Source organism: Ranitomeya variabilis, chromosome 8 (assembly GCF_051348905.1).
Source record: "Ranitomeya variabilis isolate aRanVar5 chromosome 8, aRanVar5.hap1, whole genome shotgun sequence".
Taxonomy (NCBI): domain Eukaryota; kingdom Metazoa; phylum Chordata; class Amphibia; order Anura; family Dendrobatidae; genus Ranitomeya; species Ranitomeya variabilis.
In genome coordinates this window covers 41,106,697-41,132,467 of record NC_135239.1, presented here as the reverse complement: position 1 = coordinate 41,132,467, position 25,771 = coordinate 41,106,697, and the positions used below count along the sequence as shown (strand labels likewise).

Sequence of the window (25,771 nt, the reverse complement as noted above, 5' to 3'; positions counted from 1 at the left end):
CCCAGGTGGTTAAGACCAGGGCTGTGGAGTCGGAACCCATTTTGGTGGAGTCTGAGTCAAGGACATTGAGGACTCTGAGTCGGAGGTTTGGCTTACCGACTCCACAGCCCTGGTTAAGCCTTTACAATTACCACGAAACGAGCGTTCCTATACGCTGTTTCACAATCATGCCATGTATAGGTCTTAGCAGTGGTAGGCTGTAACACAACTTATCAAGATGGCAGCACTTAAACCGCCAAACACTTGGCTAATTTCTTAACATAAGCTTTTTTTCAAATATCTTGTTATTTGGAGACAGTCAACATCTCAAAGGGGTCTGTAAAAATAATAGGTTTATAATGATTATAACAGAATAGTCCATGTGCACATTAATTAATCTAATCACAGTCCTTAATAGATACTCTAATGTTTGGCAATATAATGAGCTGGAAGCCAAAACCTGTGCGGGTTATGGGTTATCTGCAGGCAGGAAATCCTGGTCAATATTGGGTATTCTCTGCCCCTTATCAGAAAGCCAGAAGAGATAAGATGTGGAACAAGCGCAGGGAGCTCAATTAGAAGCCCATTGATTTCATATTACTAATTGGTTTCTAATTCTGCCATTTAAGAACATATTTTAAGGCAGGATAATCAATTAAGGTGGCCAGAGACTTGCAGATAACCGGTCCAGTCTGATCGATAATTGGTCTGCCTGGTAATCAATACTATTATCAGGACCCCGTTTGGCTAGGAGGTGCTGGTAGAGCTCCATCCATAGCTTTCGTTGAAAACTGGCGACAATCTAAGGCCATGTGCACACGTTCAGTATTTGCAGCAGGAAAATCTGCTGCAAATACTCCAGTCTTGGCAGGAAAAACGCTTTGTGAAATACGCATGTTTTTAGTGCATTTTTTAATGTGTTTTTGTCTCACCCCCCCCAATAGGTGAAAAATGGTGAAGGAATTGACATGATGCAGGCCAGAAACGGCTTCAAATCTGCAAGGAAAAAATAAGCAGCGTGTGCATGAGGTTTCAGAAATCTGTGAACGTCGCTTTTTTTTCCGCTAAAAAAGAGCGCGAAAAACACAATGTGTGGACAAGTGCACACTAGAAAATAGTCAAATTAGCCAACTATCTGTTGTGCATGGGGGTCTCCTATCCCTGCCCTGACGGCAGCTGTTGGGGGGAGAGGTTTGGGCACTTAAATTTTCATTGCCCGATCATGTTTTTCCCTTGAAAAATAAAATGACGCCACTATCCCGAACCCCCAGCCTAGGGGGCATGCTTATGAGAGTACCGTAAGGGACAGCTGTCGACCAACGGTCATCTAAGGCGCGTGGGCAACTTAAAATGGGTTGTACGAGGTTAAAAAAACATGGCTGCAGTCTCCCACAAATGGCATCACACCTGTTCATGGGTCACATCTGGTTTTTGCAGCTCGTCTCTATTGAAGTGAATGGGTGGGATAAGCTGCAATGCCAGTCACAACCTTTAGTCATAGGTGGCGCTGTTTTTTTTTTTTTTTTTTTGGGGGGGGGGGGAGGAGAGAGAAAAAGCAGCTAAGTTTTTGTGATAGTAGAGACTTCTTTTAAATAAGCCCGAAACAAAGGCCCCCGGGAGGGTTAAAAGAGCTGGCGGAGGGCGATTTGATACATAATGCCAGTTTTGGCATTTGTAGCCTAATTAAACCTTGCATTAATGGTTGAAAAACATTTTTTTTACATGTTAATGGTTATTTTATTGCTCTAAGTTTCAGTCTGTATCTTCATTCATTTTCTGCCTCCCCCAGATGCAGTTTGCAGCCTGACCCAAATTTCAGATCTCGCTCTTTTGCGAGTGTCCCTCTCTGGAATACAGGCTGGATGTGAGGTCTGGGCTTATCCAGGGTTCTGCTGTCTTCACTGTAATGAAGAGGATTTAGACAGTTGCTATTATTGCATTTTGGAAGCAAATATGCAAAAAATAAAATTTGGTGAATAGCCTTTACATACTACCCCATAAATAACTAAACAATCCACAATACATGACATTAAAGACCCCATCAGGTCCGATTGGTTCGGGATTTAAGGAATACATATACACCTCTGTGATTAGCTTGGATATTTTCTAAGAAATGTGACATCAGCAGAGAAAATAGCAGTCTCCAGGCGACCGGTGACCTTTAAGTCCTGTGCCCTATATCAGCATGCCTGAAATACACCAGGATTGTCATCCGCCACACAAATATGCTAATAACAGTCTGCACAGCTCTCATTGTTGAGTACCGAGAAAAAATATATATTTTTTCCCCAGAAACAGCGCCACTCTGGTTCTAAGGCTGAGTCTGGTATTGCAGGTCATCTCCATTATTATTAAATAGGAACCCGAACCGCAGGCAACATGAATCAGAGCCTGGCTGCGCAATTATAGCAAGGTATATCCTCAAAGGAAACGGTTGGAAAAGCTGACCGGAGACGATAGGGATGATAGCGAGTATGATGCCCCTACAGACATACCGAGCTGCAGTCGTGCAGGCAGGGTCTCATTCATTTTCGGGGCAGGATGAAGCTACGTTCCTTTAAAAAAAACTCCTAGAACAAAAAAAAAATAAATAAACTCCTTACATACTGCATAAAGTTTCTAAAAGGATTAGAAAAAGAAGGGTAAAATTATATACAAGTGCCAAGTTATCGTCAAACTTGGCACAATGCATGCCCCATCTCTGCCCACCCTCGCTGCTCTGAACAATGCCAGCGCTGGCAGCTCATTTCTGCCCACCACATTCCACATAGGTCAAAGCCTCCGTGCGACAATGGGACCGCTGCTAATTAAGATCCTAGTAATTCAGCGCTCACCCACATAGTGCTCGCCCCTCCGTCGGGGGGGATTCTTTGTGAGGGATTTGGGAACCTAACACAAATACAATGTTTTTATCCCCAAACCTCTTAAGTGACTGCGGGTCCCCATTACCTCAAAGGAGATTATACCTTCATCTGTTGACTTGACACATTTACATGGGCAGTACTGTATAGGGAGGGCTCAATTTAACCCCGCGGGTTCCACAGGACGCATTTAACTACACTGCTCAAAAAAATAAAGGGAACACTTAAACAACAGAATATAGCTCCAAGAAAATCAAACTTCTGTGAAATCAAACTGTCCACTTAGGAAGTAACACTGACTGAATCAATTTCACATGCTGTTGTGCAAATGGAATAGACAACAGATGGAAATGACTGGCAATTATCAAGACACCCTCAATAAAGGAGTGGTTCTGCAGGTGGGGACCACAGACCACATCTCAGTACCAATGCTTTCTGGCTGATGTTTTGGTCACTTTTGAATGTTGGTTGTGCTTTCACACTCGTGGTAGCATGAGACGGACTCTACAACCAGCACAAGTGGCTCAGGTAGTGCAGCTCATCCAGGATGGCACATCAATGTGAGCTGTGGCAAGAAGGTTTTTTGTGTCTGTCAGCGTAGTGTCCAGAGACTGGAGGCACTACCATGAGACAGGCCAGTACACCAGGAGACGTGGAGGGGGCCGTAGGAGGGCAACAACCCAGCAGCAGAACCGCTACCTCCGCCTTTGTGCAAGGTGGAACAGGAGAACTGCCAGAGCCCTGCAAAATGACTTCCAGCAGGCCACAAATGTGCATGTGTCTGCACAAACTGTCATAAACCAACTCCATGAGGATGGTCTGAGTGCCCGACGTCCACAGATGGGGGGTTGTGCTCACAGCCCAACACCGTGCAGGACGCTTGGCATTTGCCCCAAAAACAGATCGGCAAATTCGCCACTGGTGCCCTGTGCTTTTCACAGATGAAAGCAGGTTCACACTGAGCACATGTGACAGACGTGACAGAGTCTGGAGACCCGGTGGAGAGCGATCTGCTGCCTGCAACATCCTTCAGCATGACCGGTTTGGCAGTGGGTCAGTAATGGTGTGGGGTGGCATTTCTTTGGAGGGTCATACAGCCCTCCATGTGCTCGCCAGAGGTAGCCTGACTGCCATTAGGTACCGAGATGAGATCCTCAGACCCCTTGTGAGACCATATGCTGGTGCGGTTGGCCCTGGGTTCCTCCTAATGCAGGACAATGCCAGACCTCATGTGGCTGGAGTGTGTCAGCAGTTCCTGCAAGATGAAGGCATTGAAATTATGGACTGGCCTGCACGTTCCCCAGACCTGAATCCGATTGAGCACATCTGGGACATCATGTCTCGCTCCATCCACCAACATCACACCACAGACTGTCCAGGAGATGACGGATGCTTTAGTCCAGGTCTGGGAGGAGATCCCTCAGGAGAGCATCCGCCGCCTCATCAGGAGCATGCCCAAGCTTTGTAGGGAGGTCATACAGGCACATGGAGGCCACACACACTACTGAGCCTATTTTCCTTGTCATGAGGCATTTCCACTGAAGTTGGATCAGCCTGTAATTTAATTTTCCACTTTGATTTTGGGAACCATTCCAAATCCAGACCTCCATGGTATATTAATTTTGATTTACATTGATCATTTCTAGGTTTTATTGTTCTGAACACATTCCACTATGCAATGAATAAAAATTTGCAACTGGAATATTTCATTCAGAGATATCACGTCTTGTTCTGGTCCCCAGACTGCTGACCCCACATTGGGATTGAGAGGACATCGCTTCCAGAGGTTGTTCAGAACATGGGAATGGCCTTTGCTGGATTCCTGGGGACGGAAGGCGAGTCTGCCACCATTTGGTATTTTGAAAACATTCAAGCCAGGAAAAAAATGTCTTCAGCTTCAGACAATCCCTTTAAGGCTACGTTCATATCGGCATTGAAGGCTCAGGCCAAATATGCAGGACAGTGAGGGAAGGACAGCACGTTGGCACCCCCCCCCTAAGGTGCTCATTATAGCCATCTTTTGTGATACAGCCATGTGGGAGAAGTCCGAACTTTAACCAAGTCTTCACAAATGTATTATATAAACAGATCCCCATTGGAGCTGAGCAGAAGGATTGGCAGGACCCTGGTGGGTTGTTCTCTTCGGTACTCCGTGGCAGCTGGACCAGGGCAGTGGGAACTCTCCTATCCAGCACTCAAATGGATACTAAGCCCTGTGATGTCCTGATAGTTGGGTGCTGTTCAAGGAAGTTCGAATTGCCGTGATCCGGCGGCCATGGAGTCCCGAGGAAGATGCTGCATTGAGGTTCTGTAAATCTTTTTGCTCATCAATTCTAGTTTTCTACTTTCAAAAAACACCTTTTCTTCCCCAACAGTAGTGTTGGTTTAAAAAAAACAAAAACTGAGTCTTACTCACTCTCCCCAGGTCCAGTCTTCCCCGCTGCTCTCCATGTCTGTTATTGTTTGCAGTGCTGACGTCAAGTCGGAAGCGAATAACTAAACTTAGAATCTCTGACCAAGTCGACGACACAATTTGCAGAGTTGATTGGCTGCAGGCGCTTTCGATGTGGCAGACAAGAACAGAAACCGGGCAGCAGTGGCGGAGACTCCGTGCTGGACCCAAGGAGAGTGAGCAAAAAATGTTTTTACCTTCTTTTTGGAAAAAGCAAACTGCAGTAGGTGGACAGGAATGTTCTAAAACTAGAAAACCCTAAACTTTTAAAATCTTCAGTGCGAAAATCGTAGCTCTCGGTGCTCAGGTCCTTCAGCCTTGGATCTTCTAGGCTAAGTGTTTATATAAGTATGGGCAGGAAACACGGAATACAAGGGACTGAAATACATTCTTTGGGATAAGACCTACAAATATTGCCTACATAATCAATGCTTAAGAATACAAGATCTCTTCTACTACAAATCTACATATTCGGCTCCAATGCACTGACACTTCGTAACCTGTACCAACTAACTGACTCAAAAAGAAGTTGAGCGAGGAGTTACATTCCAACAGGTGGCCCAGGATATGGACGTGATACATCCTTCGTCTCTCCAGTGCATGCAGGGTTAATCCCAAAACAATGAAGTCACCATCTGCGGAGCTTGCGACTGCGTGTTTAATGGCAGCCTCAATCTTGGATGTAATGAAAGAGAAGCCGATGAGAATGATGTTCTTTGACTCATCCGAAATCAATCCAATTCATTCTGTGCGCAGATGGAGGAAGCGATCTGCTGCTGCCCGAGCAGCTAATGCCTGGCGCGGTGCGAGAGACCAACATCCGATAAATTAACTCACTTATACCACGAGCCGTTCACTGACGTTCGCAGGGAACAATAGCCTTACCGGGTTAAACATTGCAGTATATGTAAGAACTGAACTTTTCTTAAAGATGTGACCTTTTTGTTTTCCATGCTTTCAGAAATAAAAGTTTTTAAATGTGCTTCTAAGTCAAGAACTTCTTTCTTTTTTTTCTTTTTTTTTTTTTTTTAAATCTGTTATACATACATTTACAAAATAAACAAATAACCATAAAAAATGTAAATATAGAAAGAGCTAAAAAAAAATAAACAAAAAATAAAATATTGATCAATTGGCAGCCAAAGAAAAACTGAAGGCATAAAATGAGGAAAGGAGAATACATTTTTAATCCCTATGGGAACATTAAAGGGAACCTGACATGTTAAAAATGGTGGGAGCTGATCAGATGGATAGACATTTTGGGTAGGAAAAGTTTCCGAAAAACTTGAATTTCATTAATTGAAATCCCTGGTGCTTGTGCATGAGTCCAGTGGCCGGTGCTGTGATTGACAGTCTTCCCTTTATGCCTGTGTATGCAGAGATGGCTGTCAATCACTAGTAGGACCGCCCACTGGACTCCTACATACAAACCCCGGGGATTTAAATGAATAAAATACAAGTTATACTGAATTTTTTTTTTTTTTTGCGAAAAACCGATAAGTGATCAGTCTCGGCTTCTTTTTACCATGCTGATCACAATTTGGACTGTATGAACAATAAAATAGGTTCCCTCTAAAGTATTTTATGTCAATAGCTCTTGATGACTTCTTTTGAGTCAGTGCATGAACAAAGAGTGCACTAAAGGTGAAAATGTGACGAGCTGCGCTCAGACGCCTATCGCATATATTCAAGTCTATCGGCGCACGTTTACAGATCTGTTCACACAGGACAACGAAACAACTGTTATAATAGTGTTCTGTTCACATACAGTATGATGACTTTTACCAGTATAAACAAATTTGACTACCCAGGAAACACGCACTTTATTTGTTTGTTGGGGGCGACAGCCGACATGTTCACGTGGGCCAATAGCCACAAACAAGCATTTTCCGTAATGGTCGTTCACAGATTCTCAGCCCACGTAAAATGCACCTTAAAGCCCCTCATACACATTAGATCGTTCAGCCAACATCTTCCTCCCCCCAACGTCTCCTGTGTTCTCTATGAGAGATCCGCTGTCAGACGCCTCTGGGAAGAGGATTATCTCCAAGGAGAACAAAAAGACTGGCTATCAGAAATCCGACTGGCCAGATCCTTCTCTTCCCCGACATCATCTGCCAAGGGAAGAGTCGGGACGTGTATGTATGTATGTATGTATGTATGTATGTATGTATGTATGTATGTATGTATGTATGTATGTATATATATATATATACACATATATATATATACATATATACACATATATATATATATATATATACACACACACACACATTCTATATATCGTATATACACACATTCTATATGTGTGTGCGTGCATATATATATATATATATATATATATATATATATATATATATATACATACACACACATATATACATACATGCATATATATATATATATATATATATATATATATATATATATATATATATATATATATATATATACACACACACACATACATACACACACATATATGTATATTAAAAAATTGCCGTAGTTTTATTACATTTTTAACCTCTTTCCATCGATCTCTTGCTGCTATAAAGCATTTCTGGGCACTTGGAAGGTGCAAAGGAAAGAAAAATAATAGACCGGTATCAAAGTAAATTCCTTTGGTATTTGGATTACAGATGGGCGGGGGTTAATGTCATGTAATAACACCTATGATGGTATCACCCGGTGTAGTCATTCATACATGTGCTAATGCATTCAGGTCCTAACTACCAAAGTACACGAGGAAAAACAAAACACATCCCCATACCAGACCGCAGAGTGCCGGGGAAGATCTACTCACTAAATAAATAGGACTACCAGGTAGGGACCGCGACAGGAGAGCTCCAATTAGACAAAAATGACCCCATATTGGGCATCATTCACATGCATCTAACATGTAGAGGCATCTAAGGCGATTTTATGCCACTGCCAGACACATCTAGAGACGGCTTATCTCCTGAGAGAGGATTGGGCATGCTTTACTTGAACATGCCTGACCCAACATCAGGCGTTATGGAAAGATCGGGACATTCCATACACATTTCTCTGATGTATGTTGGTACTGTAAAAAATAATTTTACAAAATGGCCGAGCAAATTTAATTAAAACCTGACACCAGATCAAAAGTGGCCAAGTTCTGCACTCATTTGGTTTCTGCTGCTCCCTGAGTATACGCACACCACTTTTTGAATTTTTCTTTTAATCCGCCATACAGTTCCAGAGACATGGGCCCGTTTATTCAGTGACAAATGTTATGGTCTTTACAAGGGGGCGTTGTTTACAGAATAATTATGCAGAGCAGCCTTAAGACACGCCCCAGAGGATCATGTGAGCCACACCCTCTTGAAAAATATAAAAAATTAGCACTAAAAAACCCATATCTTTGAAACTGTATGGCAGATTTGCCACAAAAAAAACAACAAAAAACCTCTTACTACGCTGGGGAACAGCGAGAATAAAACCTGAGCAATTTCTGGCCAATTATGCAGTTGTTCTTTTAATACATTATCTGTCAGAAGAACTAAGTTTTGGTTCAAATAGTAACTAAAATGTCTATGGCGGCTCGTGTCATCATGACATGAAAATAGATCATTTCCGTTGAATACCAGATCCACCTGCCACCCCCTACACGGAACGAAAAGTACCACCGCCACCACCTAACACTATAAATGCTGGAGAAATACCTGCAGTGCTAATAACATTTCCTGTATGATAAGTGGGAACATCTGGGGAATTCAGAGGTGACGCGGGGTCGCTCAACACCTCGCCGCGAGCTGTATTCTTGAAAGAAATTAAATTGTATTTTTGGAATGTGTGAAAAGGCCCCAGAAACGTGGAGAGCAACGTCTACATGAAGCCACCAGCATGTGCGAGACTGATGGGATCACAAGTCCTGCTAAAAACACATTACACATTATCAGGCACTGGTGTTTCTGTAGCTATTTATAAGACGTGCTAATACTTCTGCTTGTTGAGCACTTGGAGCAATCAGAAATCCCTGGCGGCCTTTAAATAAAAGCTTCCATTGATACAGCGTCTCCCCATGCGTCATTAGGCTTTGTACGGTTCCTGAGCCGAGGTACAAGAAGACGGCTGATCAGACGCAAGGAGTCAACAAGGTCTTGTGTTATTTTCTGATGATCCATATGCCATTTCTGGATCTCAAAAAAAGTTGGGTGACAACCTTATGGCCACCATTGCAGACCCCAAGGGGTTGTCAGCTGCATAGACCGGAACCATAAGTGTCTACATTGTCTTCTATGCAGGGCTGTGGAGTCGGTAAGCCAAACCTCTGACTCCGACTCCTCAATTTCCAGGACACCGACTCCACAGCCCTGCTTCTATGCCAAGGGTCCTTTGATGGACTTCAACACTTTTTTTTCTCTCTCTCAGTTGACCATACTTTTTATTTTGTTTAATTCTGAGGCAACCGGCAAAGATCAGTATACTGGGTGGCTCCTTGGAAGTCCATGGGCGACATATGGTTGTCACCAAGCTTTTTCCAAAAACCAGACATATCCAAGAAATGGCCTTAAAACAATTATCAACTCGAAAGAAAAAGTTGGTGTAAAAATAACCTGTTCTTTTAAAAGCAAGCCGGAGCGGTAACCGGACGACCGTTGGGGGCCTCACTTCTCTAATCCTCGGCCATCAGCTCCATTTCTGGAGGAAGCCCTGTCTGACCCGATCTGTCCCCTGCAGCAAAATGGCATAACGTAGGAGAGCAAAACAGGCGATTAAATAATGGATCGTCATCACATGGACGGCTCGTGTCTACCAGAGCGATAGCAGCCCTCCATACTTTCCTACAAAAAATATAGGGGGGTCCTATCTGCGGACCACTCCCCTCTATGATGTCCATAAGCTACAGCAGGACACATGGGCGAGGGTTAAAATTCAGGAGACAACCTGCGGACATGATCACAGAGAATGTAATTCAGTGCTGGAGATGAAGGTAAATTCTACACCAACTGTGATTGATCCGAGCAGAAACAAAGACGAATTGTGTGAAGCGATGATCATGGATCTTCAAATCTCGGACCCTCGTCTACTAACGTGTCAGAAATGGGAGCCACTGGGGTAACAAGTCCGGTTATGACATTTCTTCCTCCTAAATCTTCCCCCATCACCTGTGACTGATATTATTGAGACGAGAAAGGAACCGCAGCAACTCAGTCACAAGGTGGGGACCCCACAATGTTACAGAGCGGGGTCATTGAGTGCTGAGGAGCAGAGGGCAGAAAAGTCACCAACGCTCTGCTGACCCCATAACTGCAGAGTCCAGACCTCCTCTGGTATTATCAGTACAAACACTGCGCCCCCGCCAGGAGCCTCATGGTCGAGCAGCTGCATGCAGCCTTACATCACTAAGCACAATGCAGAGCGTCGGATGGAGTGGTATAAAGCCGCCACCACTCGACTCTGGAGCAATGGAAACGTGTTCTGTGCGGTGACGGATCACACTTTTCAATGGATAAGTCTGGGTAGATGAATGCCATGAGAACGTTACCTGCCTGACTGCATTGTACCAACTATAATGTATGGTGGAGCAGGGATAACGCTATGGACTTGTTGTTCAGGGTCAGCTCAGGCCCCTTAGTTCCAGTGACAGAACATGCTTCAGCATACAATACATTTTGGACAATTGTAGCTTATAACAGTAAGGCTGTGTGCACACGTTCAGGATTTTTCACGTTTTTTTCGTGTTTTTTTCAATAAAAACGCTTAAACACATACATATGCATCCCATCATTTATAATGCATTCCGCAATTTTTGTGCATATGTTGCGTTTTGTTCCGCAAAAAACAAAAACAAACAAACATTGCAGTAAAAAAAACGTAGCATGTTCATTAATTTGCAGATTTCCCACTATATTATTGCATTGGGAACCTCCGGGGAAAAAAAAAAAAACAAAAAATCCGTAAAATAACGAGCAAAAAACGAGAGAAAAATGCGAAAAAAAAAAACGCATGCGGATTTCTTGCAGAAAATGTCCGGTTTTGTTCAGGAAATTTCTGCAAGGAATCCTGACGTGTGCACATAGCCTAACAGTTTGGGGAAGGTCCTTTTCTGTTCCTCATGACTGTACTCAAAGCCCAAGGTCCATACAACCATGGTTGGAGGAGTTTGGCTTGGAAGACCCTGACCGACAGCACAGAGCCTGGACCTCAGCCCCATCTAACACCTTTGGGAGGAACTAGAATGGAGATTATGAGCCCGGCCGGCCCCCAACATCAGGCTCTGACCTCACAAATACATCATTGGACAAACTCACTGAATGACATCATCATATTTAGGATGACATCACACGATCATTGTAGACTGAGCAAGATTCAGCTTATTATCGGTGATCTCACAGATCCTAATGTCTTTCCATAGAATATGCTGAAAACCCAATGGACCAGTATTGCAGGGGTCACAAAGTCATGGGGCTAAAGGCAATAAACATTATCATCTTACGGACGACTTGATCAGCAGCGATAGATCCTTCCATAGGTTACACACAGACATAAGGGGCCATCCTCTGCACTAGTTACCCGCTCCTCAGTCATCGCCTGCACCGTGGCCCAGAGCTGCACTCACAATTCAGCAGAATTCTCCCAGCTTTCTGCTGGTTGTGATGCTTTGCATGCTGGGAAGTGTAGTCTTTACAGGACACAACTATCCCACCCTGCTATAGAGCTCAGGGAAGCCGCTACGACTGGGGTCTAATGACCGGCTCCAATGATAACATGAAGAACTGTGATTGCTGCTCCGGGACAGAAAGAGAAGTAATGCAAAGTATACAAAGGTACGTAACTGGATTTATTCCATATCCAAGCCGTAAAGTGGAGCCAAAAGGTGGGAAAACTCCAATCTAAGTCCAAGGGATATGCCATAACTGTTAGATGGGGGTCTCGTACAGGATCTACTTTGCGGACAGGGTCTCCATCAGACATCTCGGCTAGGGGCTCATCACTGGGAGAACACTGCGGTCAGCAGTCCAACAATCGGACATTTGCCATCAACCATCAGGTGTCCGGCGCCCCCATACACATTAAGCTCCAGGCCAGATCCTGTCCATATCGGTATTAGCCTACAGTGCACGGGGGCCTTCAGTGACTGTGAAAACTTTATTGGAAACTTTGTGCCTTTTGACACAATTTCTCGCAGTGACGAATCCTTGTGAACTTCACGGATCACCACATTTAAAGGGGTATTCCCATGTCAAAGATCCTATCCCAATATATAGCAGGTCTAATATTATTGGCAAATATCTCTAATTAGAAATGTAGCACAGTTCTTCTGATTAGCTATGTCACTTACCCCATGTGCAGGGCATTGCAGTAGCTTAGATATCCATGGTAACAACCACTCATAGTGACCGTTAGCTTCTTGGTTGTTAGTGGTTGTAACCATGGAGATCTAAGCTTCTGCAATACCCTACATATGGGGTAAGTGACAAAGCTAATCAGAAGAATTATGCCACATTTCTAATTTGAGATATTTGCTAATATTATTACAACTACTACATATTGGGATAGCATCTTGGAGAAGGGAACACTCTTTTAAACGCAGCGATTAAACTATGGGGGTTCTTGCTGTGAACTGCAGAAAGCACAGTGAATTAAAACGGCAAAATAGCCACAAATTTTCAATTTAAAAAAATGATTTTTTCTTACCATGCAGTTTTACCCTGCAGGGTAACTATGTGCACTCAGAGGTTTTTTTTGAGGCAGTCAAAATATAGAGTTTCTAGCTTAAACCGTTTCAGGAAATGTTCCTTTCTTGGGGATTTTTTTTTGAGTCTTAGGCTACGTTCACATTTGCGTTTTGCGCCGCATGCGTCCTTTTTTTCATTGATTTTGGACGCAGCAAAAATGCAACTTGCTGCGTCCTCTGCGCCCGGACACGGGCGCCGCAGGGACGCATGCGGCGCAAAACGCAAGTGCGACGCATGTCCATGCGCCCCCATGTTAAATATAGGGGCGCATGACGCATGCGGCGATGCTGCAGCGCCGACCGCAAATGTGAACATAGCCTTATAGAGTTTTTCAAGAGTTTTTGGAGGTTTTTTTTTTTTTTTCCTTTATGCAGCCTTTTGCTTAGTTTGGAGGGGCTTCCGTCAGGACCCCATTCAATGCTGCGTACAGGCACTTTCTTTTCTCCCACCAGACATTTTTTTCAAAACATGAAGTGGAAGAAAAGTGCTCAAAAGACTGAAGATGTGAACGGCAAATTGATTTTACTACAGAAATGAATAGGAAAAGTTTTGTTTTTTTTAGCAATTTTTCAACCGTCTTTTGAAGTGGACCAGGACCAAAAGACTCCGGTCACCAGATTTCACAGCGCAAACAGCATACATTATTAAACGGATCTCTCTGACCTGATGAAGCTGGTTTACTTACTTTGTAAATCCACGTCAGAGTGGCTGAAGAATCGGTTGTGAAGATTTCCCTGACTGATGTCAGAATGATCTATTTTTGGCTCATTTTAATATCAGGGTGTTTCATCCATTCTGATGTGGATTTTCACAGTAAGTAACCCAGGCTCATCAGGTCCGTGAGATCCATTTAGCAATGTATAGAGTTTATATTGTGAAATCTGGTGACAGATCCGCTTTGACCGTTAGGTCTGAATGAACCTTTAATATGGCAGTAATATTAGTCGCTCGTCTTAAGCAGGCGAATAATTTGCTCGACCTAATGACACTAATTGTCTAATTTGTCTCTGCCAGGATCTGCGTGGTACGTACAGTCGAGAGGGCAATTACCAAGTGCGACACATTCCCGGAGTCAGGGCTCTACAGCTGTCAGTCTGCACACACGCACGGATGGAGCAGGATTCAGCCTACGGTCACATATGGGGGCTACATTAATCATAAGGACTTACCCAGCTTTGAGGCGCCCTCTGGCGGGTACTCCGGAAACTGCCCCTCAGAGGGGACGCTCACCGTCCTCCGGAGGCTCCGACTTTTCGTAGATTCGGGAGTGGAGTCCTGCACGGCATCCGCAGACATCTACAAGTGAATGAGGGACAGGGTGACTATGTACAGTAACAAGTGCTGCTAATCTCCAGATAAGTCGCCCCCCCCCCTTGATCTCTTTATCCTGCGTGTGATTACAAGCACAGAACAACCAATAGGTTTGGGTTTATTTTTCCCATGGCTGATGAGCACCCTCTAGAGGACACAGGTGGTAGGGCGGCTGTGTAATCTTATCGGACACCTTGTAGAACAAGTCTGTGCAGATGGTAAAGAAGTATGAACGAGATGGAGACAGAAAACCATTTATTACATTCCTTAAGAACAGCCTGAAACCCTACCCAGCACTTGTGTAAATCATGATCCTGTAAATTTGTCATTCACCTGTCACTAGAGCCAGTCCTATGTGACACTTTACATACTGTCCGAATGTCATCATAACGGAGAAAACGGATTTTAAGTAGGTTGGTTTAAGAGCCACCTCACATAAAATCCTGTGTATGAAACCTGAGGACACCTCTTAGAAATGGCCAATTAATGTGACGAGATCATAAGGGAGCCATCTTCTCTTCTACATATCCATAGCCCCATTCTCCCATAGGGGAGTCTGAAAAGTGTTCTTTTGATGTAAATTTGGCAGCTATATGTAGTTATACCTTTTATTTGCCGTATGGAATAACGCCGCAGACATGGGCATCCAGAGACATCGGCGCGGTATTTATTTATTTTTTTTACAATTCAGGGGCCTCTACTGGAGGTAGAAACGTTGACAGATCCACCATAAGACCCTATAAAATGCATTGTGAAGAAGCCCCCAGGCTGGAGACAGGTGCAGCATATTGTCTCATATCAGAATAGCTTACCCAACCTTATCTTATCAACTGGAGGCAAGAATTGGTCCTCTGCCTAAGGCCAGGTTCTGACCGCCGTATTTGACGGTCTGTAAATGGACAGGAGTTCCAGGACTGATTGCGAGTCAGCAGGTGTATATGAGGTGACGATCAGTACAGGAGACCCGAGGTACAGTCTGGTATTCCAAACTGAATTCGACCCCTGAGGAAGCCCTCTGTTGTGGCGAAACACTTGGGAATCTCAATCCCGCATGATGTTTTTTCAATAGGGCCAATGACCCAGGTGGCTATACACAGATGAGTTTGGGGAGAAGACAGGGGCAGTCTGGAAATAAAGCTGTGCACTCAGGAAGAATTCAGACATCCGATTTTCACAGCTGAAGACATATCTAGCACGTGACGCACTTGTCGCAAGCCTCCAATGAACGTCAGCTGAGAAGTAGTTTCCTAAATGTTCCAACCGAGCCTCGTAGCTGGAGGCATTCTTCATGAGACCACAACATTGGAGCAATTTTGTGTCTGTATTATCATACGAAGAGAACAATCACTGAAGAAGAACATCATGGTTGGAAGCATAGAAGAAACAAGGCGAAACGGACGAGCAGAAACTGGAGAAGACCCTGGAGGACCTATCCAGCCTTGCACAAGATCGATCTTTTTACACGATATTCATCCACCAAGTCGCTGTGGCTCCAGATCGGGCCAAAGGCCATTGATTATAATAATAATAATTATGGCTGGAATATATGTCCTGTCCGCAGGTCTAATGACCTCCACTCACAGCTCCAGATGTATCTACACAGTTCGTATTACACTTGTGTGTATCAGTTACTAGATTCCGGTAATTAATTCACATCAATAATTGGATACCAAAACTAAAAGTGAAGAGAGAAACATAATGGAAAGACTTGCATAAGATCTTCCATGGTTAGGATCCACTCTTGGGTTTAGCTTAGAAATTCTGCTGGAAAACATTGACCAAAACATTGTAAAATGTCCATGGAAGAGAACACGTCTACCATCAGGTTGGCTTCTCTCCACTCTATTATTATTATTTATTTATATAGCACCATTGATTCCATGGTGCTGTACAGGAGAAGGGGTTACATACAGATTACAGATATCACTTACAGTAAGCAAACTAACAATTACAGACTGATACAGAGGGGCGAGGACCCTGCCCTTGCAGGCTTACATTCTACAGGATGGTGGGGACGGAGACAGTAGGTTGAGGGTTGCAGGAGCTCCGGTGTTGGTGAGGCAGTAGCTTCAGTCGTGGTGAGGAGGCAGCGGGGTCAGTGCAGGCTGTAGGCTTTCCTGAAGAGGTGGGTTTTCAGGTTCCGTCTGAAGGATCCGAATGTGGTTGATAGTCAGATGTGTTGGGGCAAAGAATTCCAGAGGGTGGAGGATATTCAGGAGAAGTCTTGGAGGTGGTTGGGTGAGGAGCAAATAAGTGTGGAGGAGAGAAGGAGGTCTTGGGAAGACCGGAGATTACGCGAGGGAAGATATCGGGAGATTAGTTCAGAGATATATGTAGGAGACAGGTTACGGATGGCTTTGTAGGTCAGTATTAGTATTTTAACTGGATAGGCTGAGGGAATGGGAGCCAGTGAAGAAATTTGCAGAGGGGGGAAGCGGAGGAGTAGGGAGGAGAGAGATGGATTAGTTGGGCGGCAGAGTTAAGGAAGGACTGGAGAGGAGCAAGGGTGTTAGCAGGGAGGCCACAGAAAAGGATGTTGCAGTAATCGAGGCGGGAGATGATGAGGGCATGCACAAGCATTTTAGTAGATTGTCAGTTGAGGAAAGGATGGATTCTGGAGATATTTTTGAGCTGGAGGTGACAGGAGGTGGAAAGAGCTTGGATGTGCGGTCTGAAGGACAAGGCAGAGTCAAGGGTTACTGCGAGGCAGCGGACTTCCGGTACGGGGGAAAGCGTGATGTAATTAATTGCGATAGATAGGTCAGGTAAGGAAGATCTATGAGATGGAGGAAAGATGATGAGTTCAGATTTGTCCACATTGAGTTTGAGGAAGCGAGAGGAGAAGGAGGATATGGCTGATAGACACTCCGGGATTCTGGACAGCAGAGAGTGACATCTGGGCCATAAAACTACTATGGGACGAGCTGGACCTCAGACAGTGAGGCACACCGACATCCCTGCCCCGTAGTAATATATTTGAAGCTCAGCAGATGTGGATTAAAGACTTCAATGGACTGAGATTGGAACCCAGTGCACAGACTGGCCAATGGCTCCCCAGACCAGGGAGCAACAGCTCCATAGGAATACATAGAAGCTGTCATGCTTAGTCTGTTAGAGCCGCCTGCCAGTCTGTCCACTGCGGCCTGATCTCAGTCCGATTACTACGGACATCTGACTGTGCCGTTACTGATACAAGAGCCCACAGTCTTTGGTGTGAACTGCGCCAAACGTTTTGTATCAACAATTGCAACTTGACTGCAAACGTCAAGGAAAGTGGGCGATAATTTTAGTGCTGATCTATCACTGGGCATAGCAGGCCGTACATTTGGTTTTCTACCATCGCCCCAAAAGTACAAAATCAATTAAGAGGCATATGCATCTTCATATATTTAGTGCATTGCTCCAAATAAACACTTTAGGGCTAATGCACATAACAGTATAGCAGATATATTTCTTTGTTCGCATTTTGGTCGTGAGTCGGGGGCTAGAGCGTCATAGGAATATGATGAGTTGCTAGACCGACGGATGGGTTGGCTTTGATATAGATTATATAGTCCTATCAATCCTCCCTTGATGGGACTGGTGTGAGACATGTTGCCAATGCGGAGACGCCATCATACTTCCTTGGTAGGGTAGAGCCCCCATATATTTTGAGAGTCCCCCTTGCGGTCACTTTCCATTATACCCGTGTATAGGAGGTCTGACGTCGCATCCTCACACAGAATACACTGTGATAAGTGTTTTTTCCCTCTACCGCACGGATTTAGAAGACGCTTCACGTGTCGCTAACAAGACTGCAGAATCCTGACTTGAAGGTACAATGACTCAGTCGCACCATGAGACGACCACAGAGCTATTTATTTAAGCTGGTTTACATGGTAGGTAATAATTAGGCACAGAGAGATAAAAAACACAGGAATTAACTGCACGGAGCCACGGGGGCCTTCCAGAAATAAAATGAGCCCGTCAAGCTTAGTAATTGTGGCTCTGTAGAACCCATGCCGTGCCTGAGCCGCAGGACGCCCGCACAGACTGAGGACCTCTTCTGCCCAAAGAAGCAGATCGTGGTGGGATATTATCTCTAGAAATATCAACCCGGAGGATTTGCTTGATCCGGGAAGACTTTCCGCAGGTGCGGTCAGGCTGGAAGACTCGTACCCATAGATATATCTGCAGGGTGTCGTGCAAGTGCCAATCACTTGCTGGCGATTCAGAGAAGAGAGCATGTAATTGCAATTACGCAGTGAGAGAAGAACCTTCTTGCCAGCTCTGGGCACAAACAGCAACAGGAAAACGATTTTTTTGGCAGAAGGGCGCGTTTTCTGGAGGGCTCCCTTCTGTGTTTGTTATCATTACTGTGCTGAGTAATCAGTTCAGCCATTGCTGAGGCTGATGAGACTCAGAGGAGGAATTCACAGAATCCGGATAGTGGAAATGCCGCCGAACAAACACTGGTGTCAGGTTAGGACCTCACGGCAACACGGGTCATGCAACTGCGAGTCTCAGACAAGGCATATGGCCAAAAACATTTGTGCCATTTGCTGTAGCCCTAGACTTAAAGGAATTGCCCATCCTGTTTTTTTTTTAATTCTGTAAATGGGCCCACGGTGGTCTTCTAACATGGAGACAACTGTTAACATGTCTTGGGCTTTGCTCCCTTCTCCTGGGTCCGCTGCCCTCTGTTGTGCTCCACGGCAGGTTTTGCAGGGTGCCAGATGTTGATCAATGACATCATTTCCCTAGACCTATTTCGAGGTCTCCATGTTTGGTGTGATCCACCTTCTGAGCATACGGAGCTTTACTTTCTTGCACTCCTGCTGGGTTCCACCATATCTGTCCTGCCGCCCCTGAGATTCCTGAATGTGCCAATTGCTGCCCATATGTCTTCCAGCTAGCTGCATCAACACCTGGGATCCATGTGCCCACCCGGACCTGGGGCTTAGAGGATCCACTTCACTTGTTGAACCTGACAACATCACTAGTCGCTGCAGGCAATCACTGGCGTGCCATTCTAGCCCGAAATAGGGACTAAGGAGACTGCTGCTTCCAGCTCAAAAGGTCATATGACCACTGAGCCAATGCTGTGATCACCGACTGGCAGCAGCGGTCATGTGATGACCTCCATGTTTATTTTCAGATCACCACGGGCCCATTTTTAAACTAAAATAAAAAAGTTGACAACTTTGCAGATCCATGGCTGTCCAGCACCTGGCACCTCCATCATTCCGCTGCAGCTCTGGATGTGAACAGTGTACACAGCAGAGGACTCATCTCTGCCACGCTGTGTAGTGGCTGCTCCCGGTACTGCAGATCACCCACTATTCAAACACATCAATTCATTAGTGAAATGTGTCATTAAACGGTGATCACACAATACAGGTTTGTGTCAAATTTAGGAATGCAAAAACTGCAAACCCAACTTGTAGGCACAACCCTAAGGTTGGAGTTTCGATTAAGGAAAAATTAGGAAAATGAATAATATCGATTCTGCCATTATATAGGTTGGCATAACTATGAATAAGCATCTAGTGAAAAACCACACACCCTACGGACAGGGGTGGCATCGCTGTTAGCAGATAGTGGTTGTGCTTTATCATTTTGAACCGGAATCTTTGTATAGATGGTACAAGCAAATTTCGGTTCGGCTGAGCCATGCGTATGAAGCCTGTATGACTGCCCGGTGCATAGCCGTGCGCCCTCCCTGTGTGGCACCGTTTCTACTCTCCTGTAAACACTAACTCAGGAGAACGAGCGAACAGCACAAATATTCCACTTAGTAATTGGGTTAAATTATTTGTTCCAGCGCTCCTCGTCATCCCCGGCTGCCGCACCAGCAGGAAGCTCACCCGGGCGACATGCACAGCACCTTAATAAGATCATTAGACAGAAAGGGTGAGCCAGAGGGGACGCACTAGAAACTAGTAAGTCAGCGCGACTCCTGTACACACAGCGCAGCTGTCAGAAAATAATAATATGCTGTGCACAGAGGTCACAGCCAGTAATGAGGCCTGTCACAGGAACAAATGTGTCACCGGCCACCGAGAGTGAGCGCCGCTACAGCATGGCACAGAGGTGTAAATGACAGTCCGCACAGCTGAGGGCGCACCGCCCCGCACTGTCCACACCGCTACATCCAGCTGCAATCTGCAAAGGTTTATTATGGGAACAGTCACAAATAAAAATTTGTTGTCTAATTATTGACCCGATAAATCAACGTCATAAGGCAGCTACCTCCAGAACAGAAGGTGTCACTACAAAGGCAGCTTTCTACCTTCTGGAAGAGAGCTCATTTTCATACCTATTGCACTGTCCGGCCAATGAGACTCCGCTACTAAAAGAAACAATAAAGGGGTATTCCGCTAACATTATATCTTAATTGACAGGTGTCCAACCCATGACCCCCACTGATTGCCAGAACAGGGGGCTTCTGTCACTTGCTTGAATGGAGGGGCAGAATGGATGCTCAAAACGCCGATCTATTTACCAGTCCCATACAGAACGAATAAAGCGAGGGTCCAGCTCGCGCTCTGCCGCTCCACTCACAGAAGTCCCCTATACTGGCAATTGTTTGGGGTCTTAGGGGTGGGATCACTACTGATCGAAAAGTGTCCTCTTACGCTCTATCCTCTTATTACCGATTACTCAGGGATATAGTACCTTGCTCTGCACACCATAGCGTACAGCCATCCCTAGTAAGTGACTTACCTTCTTTAGCGCTACACAAGATGTACAGCTGGCCATACTCATGGAATAGCTGTCAGCCATACTGCCATGCACACACAACCATTGGCCCGAGGATTCATAAGTTTCAATGAGGAGAAAGCAGTTACCAAACTCATGGATTGGGCATGCAAATTTCAACATGTCTGATCCTCATCTCTACCAACATGTGTTGTGGGAGAGTTGGCAGGCCCCCATATACAAGCTCTGTTCACATGTCCTGTTGTAAACCGTTTGTAAGAGATCCGATTCATATTCATTCAGATCACATTTGTATAGACCATACGTGACAAACTCTGGCCTGTGGGCCAAATCTGGCCTGCAGGGTCATTATATTTGTCCTGCCCCAATGTGGGGGCATTAATCTGTATGGAGGACTATGTGGGACATTATACTGTATGGAGGACTATATGGGGCCCATTATTCTGTAGGGAGGACTATGAGGGGTCCATTATACTGTAGGGAGGACTATGTGGTGCCCATTATAATGTATGGAGGGCTATGTGTGTCCCAATATACTATATGGAGGACTATGTGGGGCCCATTATAATGTATGGAGGACTATGTGGGGCCCATTATAATGTATGGAGGACTATGTGGGGCCCATTATACTGTATGGAGGACTGTGTGTGGCCCAATATACTGTATGGAGGACTATGCGGGGCCTATTATTCTGTATGGATGACTATGTGAGGCCCATAATACTGTATGTAGGACTATGTGAGGCCCATTAAACTGTATAGAGGACTATGTGAGGCCCATAATACTGTATGTAGGACTATGTGGGGCCCATAATAATACTGTATATTGGTTGGCCTGTGACTTTGTCCAAGGTTTTCATTTTGACCCTCTGTGTGTTTGAGTTTGACATCCCCGGTATAGGCGAAGTAACAGGATATATACTGGTCATGTATCCAAGCTGGCGTGGGTAGGACTCTGCAATCATGTACTATACAACCCCTCCCTTTATTACCAGAAATTGGTGCTTGTAGCTCGTTTTGTTCTAGTGATCTTGGTGCTCGGGCTAATGAATACCCTTCCATGGCAAGGTGCCACGTTTCCTCAAAATCTCAGCTTACGTAGGATTTTAATTAGACCCATATCACATTACTGTGTCAACAGCAAAGTATGTGGTCTAGACTGTTTTTTTAAATTCACCTTTATTATACAAAAGCCAAGAGAATACATGAGTTGTTCACTTTTTTTCCTATTTGCTGTTTATAGAGTGGATATAAAAATGTTTTTATTGAAGATTCAAATCTAATAAAAATGACTGGTTACATTTTATGCAACTTGTTTTCTTAGAAAACTTTTTAAGAACTGATGGGAAAATCTAGATGTAAGTGTCCTGTAATGACAGAGGAACGCTGGCCGCTGCGGTAATTATTGTCCGTCACCTGTCAGCAGGTAGCGAGCGATGACCCTCCTACTCTACGATTGGCATCGTCACCCGCTGGAGGTGTCCTCTACCCACAGATAATGACTAATACCAGGAGACAAGGGGAACACTACGGATTTTATCTTTTTAATAAGAGATTAAACTGCTGGACTTCTGGTGCTCGCATTACTTTGTTAAGGCACGGGAATGCTGCAGCCAATCAGCGTCTGCAGCTCATCAGTATACCACTAGAGCAGAAGTCCGCTCTACTGAGACAAGTTATTGAAGGCTGCAGTTGGTCAGCGACCACTGATTGGCTGCAGCGGTCACCCATTGGGAACGGTGCTGCTGTGGGAGGAGAACATACATTGTTTTTATTCTCTATGGGCCACTGAACTGATTAATCAAGGGGCTGTCAAGTAGTGGACAACCCCTTTAAATGCTTATGTGTCTACCTGTAGGTGGCCCTAGAGAGACAGTTTTCTTCCTTCTGGGGGAGAGCTAATTTACATTCTTTTTCTAACGGATCTTCGAGAAGAAAATGAGTACCTTCCAAGAGCTGGGAGATCACCATTATTCACTCTCTGTTGAAAGGCTAAATCTAAGGGATCCCATTAAAAAAAAATCCCAAAAACGTGTAAAAGCACAGGGGCTGGTAAACATAACAGAGGGAAGCAGTCACACTTTATTCATTACGGCCCTGCTGTCATTTCTTACCAGTAAAGGTGATGTATTAGAGGTGAAGCACTGAGAACAGCCATGGAGGTAAAAGCTTTATAAAATGTGCGGCCGAGGCGGCCTTGAAAGCAGTGGCACATAATGTGAAGGGCATGGAGCTCCCATCCGCTGCCTTCCGTGTGCCGAGAGCACTTGCACGTAATTAGGTTACTTCCATGACATTAACGAGGTGTGAATAGATGTAATTACATTTCATGTGGGACGGAGGGGGAAATTAATAAATTAGGACCCCCCTGCGCGCTTCCAGCTGCTGCACACACGGCTCAAGTTTTGTGCTGAAAATGGGAAGAGGTTTCTTAATAGAGAAGTGTAACTAAAGCCTTGGGGCCCGTTCTGATAAGTTCTGTATACGGCCACATTCGGGGTCTCACCTCGTCCTCGCGGTTCAGGAGCACCAGCTGGCTTTCCGTCAGGATGCAGTACTTCCTCTCCCACGTGGTGGTCTCAGTGTAGGGCGACTGCCCGCATGACAGCCGGTGGGTGGGGGGTCCCTTCACATCTAGAAAACACAAGAAGAGAAAACGTGAGCAGGAGGAATCCCGCCAGGTGGAACAACACGGTAACTTTCTGTTCCGAGGCTTCAGCAACTGTATGAACGCAGCAAAATGAGCGGGTATATCCCTGTAATACAACGCTGCGCCTTCCTGACTATGGCGCCGGTCCGCTGATATTCTGCGGAAAATACAGAATTCTACTTGTACAGTCTATTCACATGCAGCAAAATAAAAACCTATGCAGAGCGACGCACTATGCAGAGGCCTCGGAATCTTTAGTCCTAAATGGTTTCAACAAACTTTATATAAATCATGAGCAAATATAAGAAGCTTTGTAACCCATCTTATCAGAGAAGTATACTGCTTTCTCCACTTATGAGCCACTTCTCCTCCTCTTGGACCCATCATTCACTGAGGAACAGATCAAGCCTGTCTTACTTCAAGTTGTTGCCAAGTTGTCAGCCATCCCCATGATCGGTGATAATATATTGATCAGTGGCAATCTGACAGCTAGGATTCGAACAGATAGGGTGTGAATGGAGCGCAAGTCAAGCATGGGGATAAAAGTGCACCCTATCGGGCTGCCAAGATCTGTGCTCGGCTTTTTCTGGCAGTCTCATATAGAATGGATGGAGTGGCAGTAGGGCAAGCGCTTTGCAAAATGAAAGATCCCAGTCTGAGATAAAAATTCCCTGGTCTGCAGATCACTGCGGCTGAGCTCCCAGCGATCAATAACTTATCACTTATACTGTACATAGGTGATAACTTGTTTTCACCCCTTCAAGACCAAACTGACTCCCAGCTCACTGAAGGATCAGATTACAGCGGCCTTATAAAGTCTATGCAGAGATATGGGGATGAATGAGTGAAAAAGAGAGGCAGAGACACAAATAGATAGTGCTGCTCCTCTCTAGTGTTTTTCTTCATCCTAGTGCTAGATTCACAGCTACACAGCTCAGTACTGCTGTATAATGTGTTTAATGCTTCTGCTGTTTCACAATCTGTGGATTCTGCTCTGTTTGTCAGTTCGAGAGGTTGTGACGTGAGCGCTTATATGCGATTTACACACTTGCGATCAAGTGCTGACTGCGTCTTTTCCTGCTTCTCTCAATAAATAGAGAAGCAGGATAAGAAGCTATTTGGCAAATGAATGCAAGCGGGTAAATCACCCAGGAGCAGTCACTTAACGACAGCTCGAACCAACAAGCAGAGGCAAATCCTAACAGTGTGTGCGTTACATTATATGCTATCAGGATGCTATGTGCATCAATGTCATCAGCAACTCCTTACTATAAGGGGAATTAAAGGAAAAATATTCAGGGAGTATAAAACAGATGAAGCAACTTGTATAGTCAATTAACATGGTAACATATAATTAATAAATATTAGTACCAATAATACAAAGGACTATACTGACCTATCATCTATAACTAGATACCAACACTAACAATTGATGACACATGGTCTGAGGTGTAATATACAAAATATATACTTTATTATTAAAACAAGAAAAAATGCAAGCATATGGAGGGAAATATGGTTACACTTAGGGGATGTAGTAAAGAAAACGCAAGGAGGCAGGTGCACGGGATAACCGTCCTTACTGGTCTTAATAAAAAACAATCAAAATGTATAAAGAAACCTAAAAAAGAAATAAACATAAAGAAATAGTAGAAATGTCGGTGGGACAATCAGTCATAATGCAATATATGCGGACTATAGTGCAGCACACTCAGTAGGGCAAATGCATATTAAATCACACTATTAATCTAAGCCCATAACATGAATACTGGAGAAACAATTATACCGGTGCATACTTAGCCGCATCAAAGTACCCACCGCAAAAGGACTGGTGATCCCGGGGACGTGCCTCCACCCCAACGCGCGTTTTGGTGCTTACACCTTCGTCAGGGGGCATTCAACAAGCGTGCACACAGGGATTAAATAGTGAGAGAACGGAAGAGGACCCCGGAAGTAGATGCAGGTGAACCCGGAAGTTGTCACACTGCACCATAGTAACCCTCGCGTCTGCTCGCTCCGAGAAAGGCTGGAGAACTGTGGAGATCACAGGGGCCCCATGTGACCACCAGCGTCCAACTGCCATCTCAAAGACGCGCCGGCGCAAAGGG

The 25,771-nt window shown here is 44.8% G+C and overlaps 1 protein-coding gene across 5 annotated transcripts in view; it reads right to left on the bottom strand.

Annotated features, from left to right (window-relative positions):
• RASAL2 (RAS protein activator like 2) overlaps positions 1-25,771 on the bottom strand; it is a 260,823-nt gene that overhangs the window by 109,627 nt on the left and 125,425 nt on the right. For all 5 annotated transcript variants that reach the window (XM_077275986.1, XM_077275987.1, XM_077275985.1 and 2 more), the window contains exons 2-3: positions 23,520-23,647; positions 14,171-14,297 (exon numbers count right to left, since the gene is read on the bottom strand). In XM_077275986.1, the coding sequence (XP_077132101.1) occupies positions 14,171-14,297; positions 23,520-23,647 (255 nt within the window). The remainder of the gene's footprint in view (positions 1-14,170; positions 14,298-23,519; positions 23,648-25,771) is intronic.